Source organism: Rhinoderma darwinii, chromosome 6, assembly GCF_050947455.1.
Source record: "Rhinoderma darwinii isolate aRhiDar2 chromosome 6, aRhiDar2.hap1, whole genome shotgun sequence".
NCBI classification, from domain to species: Eukaryota; Metazoa; Chordata; class Amphibia; order Anura; family Rhinodermatidae; genus Rhinoderma; species Rhinoderma darwinii.
The window spans coordinates 8,157,033-8,173,910 of record NC_134692.1 but is presented as its reverse complement, the minus strand read 5'-3'; the positions used below and the strand labels follow the sequence as shown (position 1 = coordinate 8,173,910).

At 47.9% G+C, this 16,878-nt stretch overlaps 1 protein-coding gene across 1 annotated transcript in view; it reads left to right on the top strand.

Moving 5' to 3' along the window:
• The first annotated feature begins 3,867 nt into the window (after positions 1-3,867).
• The window catches only part of MAP3K2 (mitogen-activated protein kinase kinase kinase 2), a 29,948-nt gene continuing 16,937 nt past the window's right edge, over positions 3,868-16,878 (top strand). Inside the window, exons 1-6 of the mRNA XM_075829077.1 lie at positions 3,868-4,278; positions 8,828-8,899; positions 9,751-9,869; positions 10,390-10,430; positions 14,088-14,187; positions 16,665-16,778. Of these exons, the coding sequence (XP_075685192.1) occupies positions 8,896-8,899; positions 9,751-9,869; positions 10,390-10,430; positions 14,088-14,187; positions 16,665-16,778 (378 nt within the window). The 5' untranslated portion in view covers positions 3,868-4,278; positions 8,828-8,895. The remainder of the gene's footprint in view (positions 4,279-8,827; positions 8,900-9,750; positions 9,870-10,389; positions 10,431-14,087; positions 14,188-16,664; positions 16,779-16,878) is intronic.

The window sequence follows — 16,878 nt, the reverse complement described above, 5'->3', positions numbered from 1 at the left end:
CTGCAGCGTAAATTGACATGCTGCAGATTCTAAGGTTGCATTGAATTTCCTCACAAATTATGCGCGGGTTTTAGCTGCAGCGAATGGATAAGATTTGTCCAAATCTTATCCACTTTGCTGCTACGGTAAACACTGCAGATTTTCCGCGCATTATTCTGTTGCGGAAAATCCGGAGCGTACCCAGCCTTTGGAGACACACCCTAATGGTCAATACACACGTAGAATGGTTGTGGATTTTTGGTGTGGATTCTGCGCTTAAATGTAAATTCTGCTGCTGATTTGGTGTGGATTTTCGCTGCAGATTTCACAGTTTGCAATGAAAAGGGTCAAATCTGCTGCAAATCTGCAGGGAAATCCACATGTAACATACGCAGATATTGCTTCTGATTTGCTACAAAATCTGCAGCAGATTGTTTCCGCCATGCCTGGCCTTACTCTGACAGCCTGCAGCCCGCCCTGAATCTGCAGCGATACTTTCCTCTGCATGTTAATTCCATACCCATATCTTATACTGAATCCAAGTCCGCCACGTCTGCACCGCCTTATGTTGCAAAACCGTAAAAAAATAAAAATACACAAATCTCTCCAGATCCTGTCCCAGCACTGAAGAGAATTCAGTTTCTTGCCCATGTGGCCTGGAAGAAGTAACGCACCTGAATTACTGCAGGCCCGTGACTGGACGGAACTGGGCCTGGGGCTTATTCACACAAACGGATGGAAACTCGGACATAAAAAACGGCAGGTTTTCACGTCCGAGTGTCACCCGCGCGGCACCCGGTTTCACAAATCCATCGTAGATTTGAGTCTAGGGAGGGATCCGTGAAAAGTGAAGAAAATAGGACATGTTCTGCTTCTCAACTGACCCTTCACAACGGCTCCATTGTTTTAACGGCCGTCACACAGACATAAGCAATGTTCGTGTGAATAAGCCCTAAGGCTGTATTTATTTTTTTTGTATCCTATCTGTTTTTAATAAATATTTTACAACACAAAAAACTAAATAAAGTGAGTAAATTATACAATAGTGGAAACTACGCAGGGTACCAATCTTGTGAAAACAAAAACATAACACCACATAAGTAGAATATAGGAGAGCGTGCTGCCAGAATAGTACGTCAAATGATAGAAAATACACGAGTAAATCGAAGAAAAGATCCAAATAAACTACGCCAGGCTGTAGAGCGTAAAAATACAATAGGGGGGATAGGTCTGGAAGAGGGAGGGACTGGGCAGAGTAAAAAAAATATACGTTTGCTGCGTTTTTTATGAAAATTGTAGCAAAGAAGCACTTTTTTTTAATGGAACCTGTCACCAGTATTTCACTTATTGAACTCTATATCCCTCGCCGGCCGCTGCTCTCAAAAGGTCATTGCTGTTATCCCCTCTCCTAAACTCTGTAAATAACGGTCTGCAAATATTTTGCGTCTTTTATGGTAATAATCCTGCAGCCTCGTTCGTTCCCCTTATGGTCGCCCACTGCTGAAAACTGGCCTGCCCTAAATGCCGAAATCTCGTCTGAAATGGCGCTCATGTGCCTGTCGTGTATGGTCCGACAACCTGCCCTGCTTTGTCCGGGCTTCAAATCTAGTACCTGCGCATGCGCCGCTATGGTGTCCCTTTGTGCGTAAGGGTGGGATTTTGTGTCTGCTGGGGGGAGAAGAGGAGCTGTCAATCAAAAGTAACGTGTCGGGGTTAGGGAGAACGGTGGATCAGGGAGCTGATGGCTTACTGCTCCACCATTGTATTCAAGTATATCTGCATCCTGAGGACACAGATACAGTTGGTCCCCATGGACAGTGGGACATCACTCAGAATCCAGGACTGTCCTGCTGGATTCAGGACAGTTGTCAGACATGGTGAGTGCAGTGGCATCCTGGACACCGGAAGGAATGAAGATCGCAGCTGGAAACTTAGTGCAACTTATTTAACTCCAGGTAACCAACATAAGTAACAATCTTATTTTCCATGTCAATGGCGTCCATGGGTTCTAAATTGACAGAAGATGTTTGGATTTTAGGGAAAATGTGCGGAAAACAGCTTTTATAACTGTTAATAAATACACAAACATAGGAAAATTCCTATCAGTGGAATCTGATAGATGCTGGATTATCAAATAGTTATAGAACATGTCAGAAGTTTTGGTTGGTGGGGGTCCAAGCACAGAGACCCCCACCAATCGCTAAAACGAAGAGCTCAGCCGCTTCGTTTCTGGTCGGCTTTTTCCGGAAATAAATGTATCGTGTACGGACTCAATAGAAAGTCTATGAGCCCGCACTCCGATACATCGGCTTTCCCGAAAAAGCCGAACAGAAACTAAGCGAGTGCTTCTGCCGCTTCAATTTAGCGATTGGTGGGGGTTTCAGTGCTCGGACCCCCACCAACCAAAACTTCTGACGTGTTACTATGATGTGTCAGAAGTTTGTCAAATGTTTATTTACCCTTTAAGGCCCTGTTCACACTGAGGTTTTTGGAGCTGATTTTGACGAAACTGCGTTGGAATCATCACCAAAAAACGACCGAATTACCGCCTATTGATTTCAATGAGAGGCGGAGGCGTTTTTCTTTCCTGCTAGCGATTTTAGTCGCTCGCGGGAAAAAAAAAGCGACATGCTCATTTTACCTGAAGGAATTTTGAGGCCGATTGTTCTACCTGCAAAAAAAACCCTTAGAATGGATTATTTATGGAATGCTGGATTAACAGAATTAAATTCTTTGTATTAAAGCTGGGTTTTCATGTTGTGTACGCCCGAAGCGGCGCCGGCGTTCATATCGACACGGTTCACACATCGGTCGATCTATGATAACCCTTCATAGTAAAGCTTGGAACATGAGGGATGCAGGACATAAACTGATAGGGCGGATAATTCCCATAAACGTTAAGTTTCTGTCGTTAGTGGAATGCGTCGCTGTTGATAAGAATTTTGTACTCCCCCTTCACATAAACTTCGGACAATGAGGTGATGGTAGATCTGGCGGCCGGCACCAGGTGAATGACCCGTGTCCTAGGAAAGTGTTTGCACAGTTCGGATGTGTTCACACGTTGCGGCGGGGCGCCACGCGGTCAAAAACCCTGCAGCAAAATTGCACACGTGTTTGGCAGAGAACTGCCGCGGTTCGGCAATGCGGTTATTGGCTATGCGATTTTTATTAATTAAACACATTAAAAGCAGGTGTTTCACCAGTAAAAGCTGCGCGGCCCATATCCGTATTGCATAACCGCAGCATTTTGCGGTAAATTGGGTATGGTTTTACCCTTCTGGTACACGACTGCAATGTGTGAACACAGTCGTAGCGTCTGCTTACACGGTCAGGATTTGCCCTTAGACCAATTTGGCGTGAATTTTAAAGATAACTCGTATTTTGGCCGGGGACTCATGTAAAATACCCCATTCACATTCACTAGCGGCGAAATGCTAGCAGATTCCGGGAGGATTTAGGTTGGCATTCACACCAAAATCGTGACAGAATCTGCAAAGTGTGAACATGGCCTTAAAGTTTCATTTCAAACATGGAGGTGTAAAGCTAAACTGCAAAAGAAATGTAGGTGTCCAAATGTTTGCACGAGAAAACTGTTCTCCACGCAAAAAAAATATTTGCTGCGCTGCCTAGACCGTGGAAAACCTTGTTACTAAGAAAAACAGTGCTGTTGCCCATAGCAACCAATCAGATTCCAGCTCTCAAGGCAGGTTGGAAAATGAAAGCAGCAGCGTGATTGGCGGCTATAGGCAGCAAATCAATTTTTTGTTCTGTCTTTATGTCGCTGCGTCAGTAAATTCTCAATGACATGTCAATCAAACGCGTGAGAGCCCGCCCCTGTTTGAATGACATAACCCCGCCCTTTAATATTAGCATAATCACGCCCCTTGTTGAGATGTCAGGCAGACCCCGTCCCCCACTCGTCGTCAACGCCACGAAAGAGGCTAATCCCGCCCCGGCGTGACGTCACCTGCGCTTTCTGGACGCTCGCGGTTTTGGTTGCTTGTTCCGCTCCCCCCTCGTTGCCCGGACCTCTTCGGGATCCACATTTTACCCACCGTGTGCAGCCCTAACACCGGCTCCGGAGTGCGTGTGCAGCTCACAGGATTGTAGTCGCCGCCGTCCTAATGGCCGCCATTTTGTGACAGGGCCGCTGGAGAGCTACGGAGCCGCGGACACATGTGACTGTTCTCCGGTCGGAGAGAAGAGCTGCCCCCGGGCCTGTGTCCCCCCGGCACTCGGGTGGAGCGGGCTGGGGGGCGGGAGAGTTGTGACAGGAGAAGCACAGCCTGTAGCCTAAAAGTGAGTGCCCCCCCCCCCCCCTGTAATAATGTCCTGTCCCCCCACATTATGTCTTGTATTTCTGCTCCTTGTTCATAACTGATAAATGTAAAATAACTGTCAGGTAGAAAATGTTATGGATTTAGTGACACTGCCCCCCCCCCCTGCACTGGAGACACTGCCCCCCCCCCTGCACTGGAGACACTGCCCCCCCCCCCCTGCACTGGAGACACTGCTCCCCCCCCCTGCACTGGAGACACTGCTCCCCCCCCCCTGCACTGGAGACACTGCTCCCCCCCCCCTGCACTGGAGACACTGCTCCCCCCCCCCTGCACTGGAGACACTGCTCCCCCCCCCCTGCACTGGAGACACTGCTCCCCCCCCCCTGCACTGGAGACACTGCTCCCCCCCCCCTGCACTGGAGACACTGCCCCCCCCTGCACTGGAGACACTGCCCCCCCCTGCACTGGAGACACTGCTCCCCCCCTGCACTGGAGACACTGCTCCCCCCCCCCTGCACTGGAGACACTGCCCCCCCCTGCACTGGAGACACTGCCCCCCCCCTGCACTGGAGACACTGCCCCCCCCTGCACTGGAGACACTGCCCCCCCCCCCCTGCACTGGAGACACTGCCCCCCCCCCTGCACTGGAGACACTGCCCCCCCCCCCTGCACTGGAGACACTGCCCCCCCCTGCACTGGAGACACTGCCCCCCCCCCTGCACTGGAGACACTGCCCCCCCCCTGCACTGGAGACACTGCCCCCCCCTGCACTGGAGACACTGCCCCCCCCTGCACTGGAGACACTGCCCCCCCCCCTGCACTGGAGACACTGCCCCCCCCTGCACTGGAGACACTGCCCCCCCCCCCTGCACTGGAGACACTGCCCCCCCCCCCTGCACTGGAGACACTGCTCCCCCCCCCTGCACTGGAGACACTGCTCCCCCCCCCCCCCTCCTCCCTGCACTGGAGACACTGCTCCCCCCCCCCTCCTCCCTGCACTGGAGACACTGCTCCCCCCCCCCTCCTCCCTGCACTGGAGACACTGCTCCCCCCCCCCTCCTCCCTGCACTGGAGACACTGCTCCCCCCCCCCCTCCTCCCTGCTCTGGAGACACTGCTCCCCCCCCCCTCCTCCCTGCACTGGAGACACTGCTCCCCCCCCCCCTCCTCCCTGCACTGGAGACACTGCTCCCCCCTCCCCTCCCTGCACTGGAGACACTGCTCCCCCCCCCCCTCTCATGTTACTAATTCTATTAAACAATTTTAGTTTTCTGTGTCTGGGAAAGCTGGGTGACGCTCAGTATTACCTACAGTGATAATCAGCAATTATGCAGAGGAATGTATCGCTGCAGGAGTAGGCGGAAGTCTTTCAGTAGTCCGGGAATGCTGGGTGACAACCTTTATCGGAGCTGTGGTTAATAGGACAAGAGATTGGGGGGCCCCAGTATTACCTCAAAATATGTAGCGCAAGCTGCACCCCTGTGCAAAATCTGTAACCGGGACCCCCACCTACCGGGTGCCGTTTATACCCCCCACCTACCGGGTGCCGTTTATAGAGTTGTTCACCTGTATGTTGTGGCACAGGGACCTTTTGGGCCCCTCAGACGCCGGATTCTGCCACTACAATCTCTGCCTGAGCTCAAAATGTAAATCCATCTCCTTCCCTGCAGTTCCAGTGTGGGATTTACCGCTGCAAATCAAGGATAATTTTCTTGCCCTGCAGGACTGTAGGAAAGCTGGGTGGTAGTTGAGTTAAGCGTTCTTTTCTTCCATATGTTAGAAATCTAGGTTACGGCCAATCGTGCCACCATTACTAGTCTCCCTGTCACTCGGCTTTCCCAGACTCCTGAATGGCAGATCTATACATCCATTGCTCCTCAACAGTAATAGCAGTCCTATTGTTGTCACCCAGCTTTCCCAGGTACAGATATAACCATGAAATCGGACAACCCAAAGGCTTTTATTTAGTAGGGTGGTAAAAACTGAAGGGGCGCGTTCTGCTTTTTGTATTTTATTTTTTTTCCTGTTTTACTTGAAAACAATAAATCGGAGGAGTAGCGGCGGTGGCGTGCGATCGCTGCGCGGTGTAAACAATCACATCTTTATTGCTTCTTGTTACATTTATGGGGCGGGCGTCATTATTGCAGCGGTGGAGCGGCCGCATCTGCTTATCGGACTCTCCGGACCATCGGTTGCCGCATTACAGGACTTTGCTCATCGTACAGCAGATCCTCTCATGTCCCCTGTTGTGAAGCTGCAGCGTCCTGACTGGTTTGTGGTCGACTCTATGATGACATTTCCCATGTGAACGCTCCACTTCCCTTTTCTCGGAGCCTCGTACGGATCCTGATACATAGTGACGGGAGGGGGCACATCGTGTGTGCAGCGCTGCGCCATTTGTTGGTGCTTCATGAAAGAACAGGAAGTCGCACCCGGTATTTTGATTTTGGCTTTTTAGGTCTTTTTCCACTAAAGTAAGTATTGATATATCGCTGGGATGTGCCATCACTTCCTGATCAGTGGGGGTCCGACTGCCGGCACCCTCCACTAACCCTCAAAATGTAGGGGCCGCAACGTTGTCGACACTGCAGGTTAAAATCCAAAGAGACCAGAGATTGGACCGCCACGATTATGACATTGGCGTATTTTGGCAATATAACATTCTCTTCTGAGTTGTTGATGATTTAAGTTGTTACAATGTGTCAGTGCAGGTAAAATCATTCTGGAGTCCACAATGTTAGGCCCTGTTCACACAGGGTTTTTTTGCAGGTGGAAAAATCTGGCTCAAAATTCCTAAAAGAATTTTGAGGCAGATTTTGACCTGCCTGCACTCTTTGCCACATTTTTTGCTCATGGCCATTAAACGGCACGGGCAGAAAGCGCTGCAAAAACTATCTCTGTATCCCATTCCTGTCAATGGGAGGTCAGACAGAAGCGCCTGAAGAAAGGTCAAGACGCTGCTTTCTCAGAGTAGGGAAAAAACGCCTTCGCATCCTATTGAAATAAAGGGGAGGCAATTTTGGCGAGGTTTCCGCGCCAAAAAACTCTGAACAGAGCCTTAGAGGATTGTTTAGACTAGATACAATTGTAGCAAACTTTCAGAAGAATCAGCTCAGGACAGGTTTTCAGCCTCTGGGCGTAAACAAAATTGTTCCCGTTCATTAACCGCAAGCAGAGATCTTGTAAAATAGTCCTAATGCTAGAGTATGGGAAATGTACCTAATAGTCTGGCGCTGGCAGGCAGTGGGTCCTCGGTGGGTAACCGTTGATAATGTGGTTATAACTTCACGGTGCACAGTATTTTTGTGTGTTTCAGGACTTAGACCCACAAAGTATAAGTACACGCAGGTCCCAAGCCAGCGCTGCATTATTTGTGCCGCGGACTTCGCACTATAGAGGCATTTGCACCGGCGGGCACAAAAAGACCCTTCGAGGACTCCACTGATGCTGGCCACTACTGAGATACAATGTATGTACTTTTACATTGTGTGTTTGGGTTCTTGGCACCATAAAAGTCATGACCCTCCTTATCTCCGCCTGCCACGGAGGACCCCCCAGTGAGTAGTCGTGTATGTACTTTCATGTGCGAACCTCCTATAGTTTGGAATTTCCTATAATCCGGAGCCTCAATGCTTTGCAGTGTTCTGGATTTTACTAAATGTTAGAAAGTTGTTCATCTTTTTATTTTACATTTATTCGCTCGTATTTTTATATAAAACTGAACGACTCCTTTAAGCGTGATCGGGTCTCGGCCATTGTCCGGCTCCGGTTCTTCGGAGGCACTCCTGATCATAGATAACGACACCATCTCTTGCTCGGTTGACGTTTGCAGGTCCATTGACTCCAGGAGACGTAACATCACCAGGTAATAAAGGCTCGGTCACAGTTGCGTCTTGCATGTTACACGTATCAGAGGGGTCTCCCACCTGTCCCATGTTTTGTGGGGTTACCCTGCTGCATTATTACATAGGGTGCCCACGTCACAGCATCAGCAGCAGACGCCTGTGTTCTGTTCTCAGTGTTTTACTCCCAGACAGTAACATTTCTGGAGACACTGGTCCCAGGGGGTAACGTTACTTTCAATGTTTAGTCTGCGGAGCGCTCCGCCGTCTGCACGTAATGTTCTGCAGCATCTTATTTTTATACTTTAGGAGCCACGCACGGCCATAAAAGAGCTAGAAACACGACCCGTCTGCCGGGAAATAAACCGGATGATTTTTGGGTAGAATCCTCAGTCCTTCTGCTGGTCTTGAATTTCCAGCCGGACTGGTTTGCAGGTTTTTACACTTCTACTTCTGTTCCGATTCGTTTGCCTCAACCACTGCACCCCCCCCCCCCCCTAGTGGTCTCTGGAGGGGGGATATCGCCCAGGAATGTGTGGGAAGACTTGGGTGAGTCTGTCCTACATATGGCCATACAGCTTTACTAAACTATGCGAGACGTCTGCCGGCGCTGGCAGCGGAGAGGGAGAGTTCACCTCGTCAACTAGAAGTCTGACGCTGTGATGTGTGATCTGTGTTTTTGATATATTTTGCACAATACATATAAGGGGTTCCCTTCTTGTTGCAGGAGAAAGACTGGATCTGCACATGGGACGTCCATCTCCCTGAAGTTATTGATAGTGCCCGATTGCCATCATGGGTAAGTTTCATCAATGCCTCTGCGTACATTGGGTTCTACTGGATCATGTGAATAAGGGCGCAAGAGGAGAGCGACTGGAGAGAGATTTGTGCTGCTGATGTGTTCACCTCAGAGGATTGTCTATACTGGAAGCAACTGCAGCAAACTCTCAGCTGTCCGAAGTATTCGGTCAGGAATTAACAGTTTACGTATAGAATTATACTCCACCAGCAGAATAGTGAATATACTCCACAAGACCCATGTATCACCTATCCGAAGTTAGCGGATACCTGTGATCGCTGGGGATCCGGCGATGAGGAGAACGGGGGACCGGAACTCCCCCGACGCGCTTCATGAGAAGTGCATGCTCGCTTGGGTCTCCATTCATTTCTATGGGACTGTCCTCTGATAGCTCCGTTCTCCTCATCGCTGGGGGTCCCAGCGGTCAAACTCCCAGCAATCACACATGTATCCCCTATCCTGTGTTTGTGGGAAAACCCCTTTTAAATAAGTCAGAAACTGCGCCCATAGAATATTCTAACTAATCCTCAGCCGTTTATATAATCACATCAGCGTTATACGAGCAGTGGCTGATATTGGTCACATGTAGCATTCACATATAAATGGGGCTATATAAAGTCTCTTAATTGCTGCTGCTTGAGATGTGTTTGTAGAAACGGCGGTGGCCTCCAAATGTCAGAGTACGTTGTGTATTTGTTTCTAGATGCTGCGATGTTTCCAGGCCTGATATTCATTGCTTCTAAATGTTCATTATACCCGATCCTAACGTGGCTGCGGAATGATTCTGTCATTTAGCATAAAGTTTCTCTGTGGCTGCAGCGTCCTAACCAGACCTCATTGTCTCCCCACAGATGAGCAGCGGGCTCTAGACTCCATCATGCAGGATTTGGTCGTCCTTCACAAGGCCAGCAGACCGTCCCTGTCTCTGCATGAATCCAGCAGCACCAAATCCACCTCTCCTAAGAAGCAGGTATGTGTCTGTGTGCAGTATTAGACGCTCCCTGCGTCCAGCAATTAGAATTAAGGGGATTCGATAATCACTGATCCACAGGAAAGGTCATCAGTATTTGATGGGTGGGGGTCCAACACTCGGACCCCGCACCAATCCGCTGTTCCGGCTGCCTACGGGCACCGGAATTTATGCAGCGGTCGTCGCCGGAAGCATGTAGCTCCGTACACTGTATAGCGGCCATGCTGCAGCTCTGCTCCTTGGCATCTTGAACAGCTGATAGGCGAGGGGTCCGTGTGTCGGACCCCCACCAATCATCTACGGAGACCTATCCTGTGGTAAGTAATCCGTATGAAAAACTGCCCCGTGCCCAGACAACCCCTTTAAGCTTCACTCTTTTTTTTTTTTGTAAAACCCCAGGGTAAATTTGAAATCTGCATATAAAGTTGCGTTTCTTATAGATTGTGCTTTGCTTTTTGCTCATTTTAAATTCTTATTTATTCAGATGCCGTGTGTTTCATTTTTTATTCTTGTTTTGCAGAATGATGTACGTGTTAAATTTGAACATCGTGGAGAGAAGAGGTGAGAATAAAATGTTTCCAGTTAGTGTCATCAGAACTCGCAGCTATCTTTTCGGATAACTACGAGTGCGGCTTTGTACGGCTCGGCTGTTAGACATTGGATATTGTATTGCTGTGATGGCAGCGTGAGAAAGGAATCTTGTCAGACAAATTGACTTGCAATTTCTCGAAGGGCTAGATAACAAATTACAGATGCATCATTTTAAAGGCACATATAAAAGAAAATTGCAGCAGCCGACAAAATTGTGCAATTTTCTTGGACTTTTCTTTTCTTCTCTTGCGTGGTTTTGCAGGAGACACTTTACACCACACACATACGGCTGCTCAAACAGGGAAAAAGTTTGAGACCGACAGACATTTTCGTATGCGCCACATTAATAGGCGGGGGTATTTTAATAAATTAGGTGCAATTCTCACCTTCTCTGGCGTAACAAAAACCCCATAATATAAATGTGGGCCGATGCTTTAATAAACCTAAATTCGTACCAAATGGTTTCACGAAATGCAAGTCAGTGAGGCAGGAAAAGTGATTGCCTGCCCCGCGCTATAACCGCACCTGCCATTACCTCTTGCTTGTCGATCATGGTACGTACGCTGCGTGGCCAAAAGTGTGTGCACCTGACGTCCCCTGCTCTGATTAGTGGGTTTGGGCATTTTCACATCAGGCAATCTATATAGAGCAGCATTACTAGCGGAATGAATCGTCTTGAGTCTTATAGTGTGGAGCGGTCATAAGGTTTCCACTTTTTAAAGAAGTCATTGCTGCTGGTGATGCCCAGGTCACCTGTATTTGCTGTCACTGTGAAGTGGTAATGTTTAGGATTAACAGCAGCTTAACTGTGAAGTGATGACGACACACGAGGTCAGAACGGGACCTGTAACTGCAGAATAGCTCAGTTCTAAAAAAAAAACCACCTCTTTGGAAGCCGCGTTGGTGCAAGAACTGTTTATTAGGAGTTTCATAGACTGGGGCAAAGCAGCCACACTCAAGCCTGAGGTCACTGATGCCAAGCAGCTGGTGTAAAGCCACACCAATGACTCTGGAGCAGTGGAAATCAGTTCTCTGGAGGGATGAATCACCCTTCACATCTGGAAGTAATGGAGGATTGAGATTGTCCGATGCCAGGAGAACATTTCCTGAAACGTCTGTGGGATCAACTGTAAAGTGTGATGGAGGAGAAATATTGGTCAGGTGCCATTCGTTCCAAAAAAATAAGTATTTTACAGTCCTGTGCCCTCCAGAGAAAGTGATGGTGCGTTGGTCTATGCCATCGCATTCTAATCCATGGGGGTCTGACTGCCGGGGACCCCACCTATTCTGAGATTAAAGGGCCGAAGTACTGCATCCCCTTCAATGTTTCTCACTACACAGTCGCGTTACTGGATGTGCAGAAAACTGTAGCGCGGCCGTATTCACTTAAATTCAGCTATGCTGCAGTTTCCCAAACAGCGGGTGGCCGGGAGCCCAGATGTGCAAACAGTGAAGGGGCCGCAGTGCTAAAACAGCTTTGCAGCCCCTTAAATCTCAGAATCAGTGAGGGTCCCAGAGATGAGACCCCCACTGATAAGAAAGTGATGGTATTTCCTAGCAATATGCCATGTCTTTCTCTGAAGTCCGTGACCCTTTAATTCTCCAGCTACAATGACATCTAGAGGATTGTGGCTGCAGTTTGGAGAATCTCCTTTCCTGTTTCGTCATAACGATGTCCCTGAACACAAAGTGCGGGATCCCTGGTGTGGGAAAACTTCAGTCCTGACTCATCCAACACATCTAGGATAAATTAGAACACCGACTGTGATCACAGACCACATCACCCGTCTCCAGTGCCCGGCTTCACTATTGCTCTGGGGGCAGAATGGTCAGAAATCCTGGCAGCCTTGTAGCGGGTCTTCCCAAAATGCTGTAGGATGGTATAGAAGCACATAGGCTCCATATTGACATGCATTTGGGATGAGATTATCAGGAGGCCCGTGTGAGTGATGTTCGTGGGTTCACATACTATTGGCCATGTTTCTACGTTGGTACCAACAATGTAAAAAAAGAATATAAAAAATCCTAAATGTTTTAAAGGAGATGGATACTCGTCATACATTAGACACATTCTGTTATTCCACTACATGGATACTAGAATAGTGAACGTTTGGCACCCAAAGCTTCGTGATGCGCAGGAGAAGGTTTTTCCCCGTGCCTCTCGCTCATTGAGGACATTGGATCGTAGGGCAAATGACGGTCATGATTTTACTGGAGCTGATCCTTCACATTCCACAGCAGGAAAACAAGTTGTTGGTATTTGCTGCAGGTGTTACTACATGACAGCGAGCAAAGGTTACCTGACGTGGGCCGCACACCGTGCACTGCCAAGTGCCCTTTAGGGCTATTTATCCAAGACCCATAGGAACGATGGAAACCTTGGATTATGTGAAACTTTTTAATTCAAGTAATAATTTGCAGTCAGATGTGACATGTAGCTGTACTTCTGCCTGAGGATCCATTCACAAGCGGCGGTAACAGTGCAGCAGAAAGTGTGTGCGGGTTTTGGAGAAAAAAATATCATTCTAGGGGGGGGGGGGGGAGCAAACAAAACAAAAACTCAGTAAAGAAAACAAACAAACCACTAAGTAGGTAGTACTTGTGGATTCCATTGCGGTTTAAGTTTTCCGTTCAAGAGTAACTAAACGTTCAACAAACGTCTGACATGTCAGAAGTTTTGAATGGTGGGGGTCCGAGCACGGAGACCCCCACCAATCGCTGAAACTAAGTGTTATCGCTGAGCTGCTTCGTTTCTGTTCGGCTTTTTCCGTAAATCGATGTAGCGGTGTACGCACTCCATAGAAAGTGTATGAGCCCGTACACCACTACTTCAGCTTTCTGGAAAAAGCCGAACAGAAACGAAGCGGCTGAGCGCTCACACGATTTCTTATGTCGCTTCGTTTTAGCGATTGGTGGGGGTCTCCGTGCTCGGACCCCCACCATTCAAAACTTCTGACCTGTCAGACGTTTGTTGAACGTTTAGTTACCATTGAAGGTCGTGATAGAAAAATGTAGTCATTTTTATGGTGTTCTATAAAATTACATCCGCAGTAAAAATGTGGCGGAACAGCCATATGTGAATGCACACTATAACCAGGTTTGCCCCAATGTAGGTAATTCAAGCCAACCCCCCCCCCCCCCCCCCCACCCTACCACATCACAGCAGGAGTTGTTCATCTTTCAGCAGCTGCTCCGTCTCTCAGCGGAGTCTGTACTGGCTGTGAAGGCTCAAGAGTTACATGATCAAATTCTGTCTAGCTACCATCCACCACTAGGGGGAGCTCACTGCATACATATTTATACAGCTCTAATTGAACTCTGATAAAGTGGTTTATAGTGAGCTCCACCTAGTGGTGGATATAGGATTTGGATCTCTGTCAGAGGAATAGATCTTTTATTAAATTAACTGGCACAGAAGTTTAAACCCAAACACATTTTGGGGTAAAAAATTGGTACATAAATGCTGCTGTTTTTTGGTTTTTTTTTCCTAGGTGACCTCACTTTTCTACTCTGTTTAAGTCTAGCGGCTCATTTTGGGAATTTTTTCTTTTGATTTGTTGCTAGAGAAAGTAAATCCATGTGAATCCAGAAATAAGTCCGGCTAATGCAATAATCTCTCGCTTACAGGATCCTGCAGTTCCCCCGGCCGGTCCTGCTGGAAGATTTGTTCGCTAAGGCTAAAGTAGCCTTCGGGCAGTGCATGGATCTGCACTACAGCAATAATGAGGTAGGAGTCTACGAACTGCTGATATACAAGAAGGCATTGTAAGCCCCTGACCGGCCGCTCCTGTCCCTGCCGGCAGCCTCTGTCCTAGTCAGCTACTCACCGGTCAGAACTGCTGCTGTTCAGATCTGGGTTATAATCTTACCTAGGACACGTCTCCTCTTTTGGGAATTGTGATTGTCATCATGATATTACTTTCCCCTCTAAAGGCCATTTTACGCTATCAATGAAGGTGCAAACGCCCGTCAATCGGCTAATGTGATGTTTTACGTGGCCAAAAAGATCGCTAATCGGCAGCACACTTCACTGTATAAACGGGACGTGCTGCTGACATGATGAAAATGTATGGGGACGAATGATCATAGTAACTATATGTCCCCATAGGTTAACGATTGTTGTTCATTGTGAATGGAACTAATGAGTGCTGATGGACGCGCTGTATCATTGATCAGCGCTCGTTCTTTCAGCCACTATCCGGCCATGTAAAAGCACCTTAAAGGGGTTTTCCCATGAATGATATTTATGACTTATCCACCGGATATGTCATAAATGTCAGCTGCGGGTCCCACCTCTGCGACCTGCGCCTATCTCTAGAATGGGGCCCTCTAAACCCCGTTCTAGCTTTTTGTACTCACGTGGACTCCCGGCCACTTACTGATTACATGGTCGGGAGTTACGGAAACAACGTAACTCGCTAAGCTACGCTGTTTCCATAACTCCCATAGTAGTGAACGGCCGTTACGGAAGAAGCGTAGCTCAGTGCATTACGCTGTTTCCGTAACTCCCGACCATGTAATCCGTAAGTGGCCGGGAGGCAGCGTGAGCATAAAAAGCTAGTACTGGGTTTAGGGAGCCCTGTTCTGGAGATAGGTGCCGATCCTGGAGGTGGGACCCGCATCTATCTGACATTGTCATAAATGTCCCTCATGGGGAAAACCCCTTTAAGGCGAGGATCACACGCCGTTTTTGGCTAAGTAGTGCTACAGAAAGTCTAGGTGTAGCCCTGGCCTTAAAGGGCTTGTCCAGTCTTATGTAGATCAAGCAAAGTTCTGCAACTTTCTAATATAAAGTGTTTTCACTTCCGCTCTATTTTCACAATGGTTTTGCTTTCTGTGAACTGAAACCTTTCTGTTTATATTCAGAGGCTGTTAACATGTCCTGATCAGACAAAGCCTTCCTACATTGTAAGATCTATCAGCCTGGAGGCAGGACAGGAGAGATACACGGGATACAATTGTAACGAACCCTCAGCTGTGAGATGAGTACTTCTCACAGAGGAGTACTTCTCGCCAAGAATGTTTCTATTCCCCAACAACAACCACCATATTTTGGGTTTCATATTCCTCATCAAGATCTATTATAAAGTTTCAGAACTCTTCCCAAAAAAAGTGACTCACTGTTTTTTCTTTGAGGAGGTGGTGAGGGTCCCTGGCACCTCTAGCGCTATAAGTGTAAGGGGCCATAAGTATCATAAACACCTTGTAGATGAGTCCAGACCACCTCATGACATGTTACCCGCCAGCCATCGCTGCCCATACATTACACAGATATTTTCCTGTCCGCACCTATTAACACTGTAATATCCACCCTGCGTTTTGGAGCGTGAGGCTCTGCGCTGACGGGCATAGTATCTGTAGAATCCAGCGGCTGCCAAATGACTCATGTGAAAGACGGATTTCTGTAAAAGAAAGAAGCGGGAAGCCCAGACGCTGGCTGCTGCCCAGACCCTTCCTGTGGCTTTACTCCAGGGCTGCGCTTGAGTCACAAGTTAAGCAACTACTGGGTAAATCTTTCCCCTCTGCTTGTCTGGACGCACAGATTTCTCAGCGGCTGCGGGTCCCTAGTCATTTTCTTAAGACCCCTGAATATTCGTTTATTCCAAAGCCGATTTGTCTGAGCGATTTTTGTGTGATTAAAACTGAATCCTTGTGTGATAAAGTTCTGCAACTTTCTAATAAACTTTGTTTTCAATTCCTGATTACTTTTAAGATCTCTGCTTGCTCTCAGTAAATGGGAACTTTCTTATTTAAAACCCATCATGACCTAATAATCCGTTTTGATTAGAATTTGTTACAATTGTATTCAGTGTAGACGATTCTCTGTGAGATCAATACATCCGCACAAATCCCTCTCCTGTCCCGATAGTTTGCTACAATGTATAGGTGCAGGTAAAATATTAGTCTGGAGTCCCAGTTGGTTTAGCTCACAGAAGATTGTGGCAGGAGGGTCCACTTTTTGAAATGAAATATTACATGGCGTCTATTAACCTCAATGTACAGCTCACATACGCTCAAAGTTCACTAGAGAGAGAGAAAATCTTTAGCTAATAGAGGGGGGCTATGAGCGAAAATACCCATCTATAGCACCCATATACCCGAATTGGACACTTGGAGAGGGGTTTCCTGTAGCAGCGCTGATGTGGATGTTCCCATGTACATGAATATTTATCGGGTTTAACCAGGTGTTGTCCTGCTCTGCAGCTGGTGATCCCATTGAAAACCCAGGATGATTTGGACAAAGCGGTGGAACTGCTGGACAGGAGCACTCACATGAAGAGCCTGAAGATCCTGCTGGTCCTTCACGTTCACAGTCAGGTGAGAGGCTGCACGGGCACATCCTAAATGTATATAATCCTACCATCTCCCTATGATGGACCATCTCAGAAAGAAAGCTGGTCCTACATGCAAAAGTTAC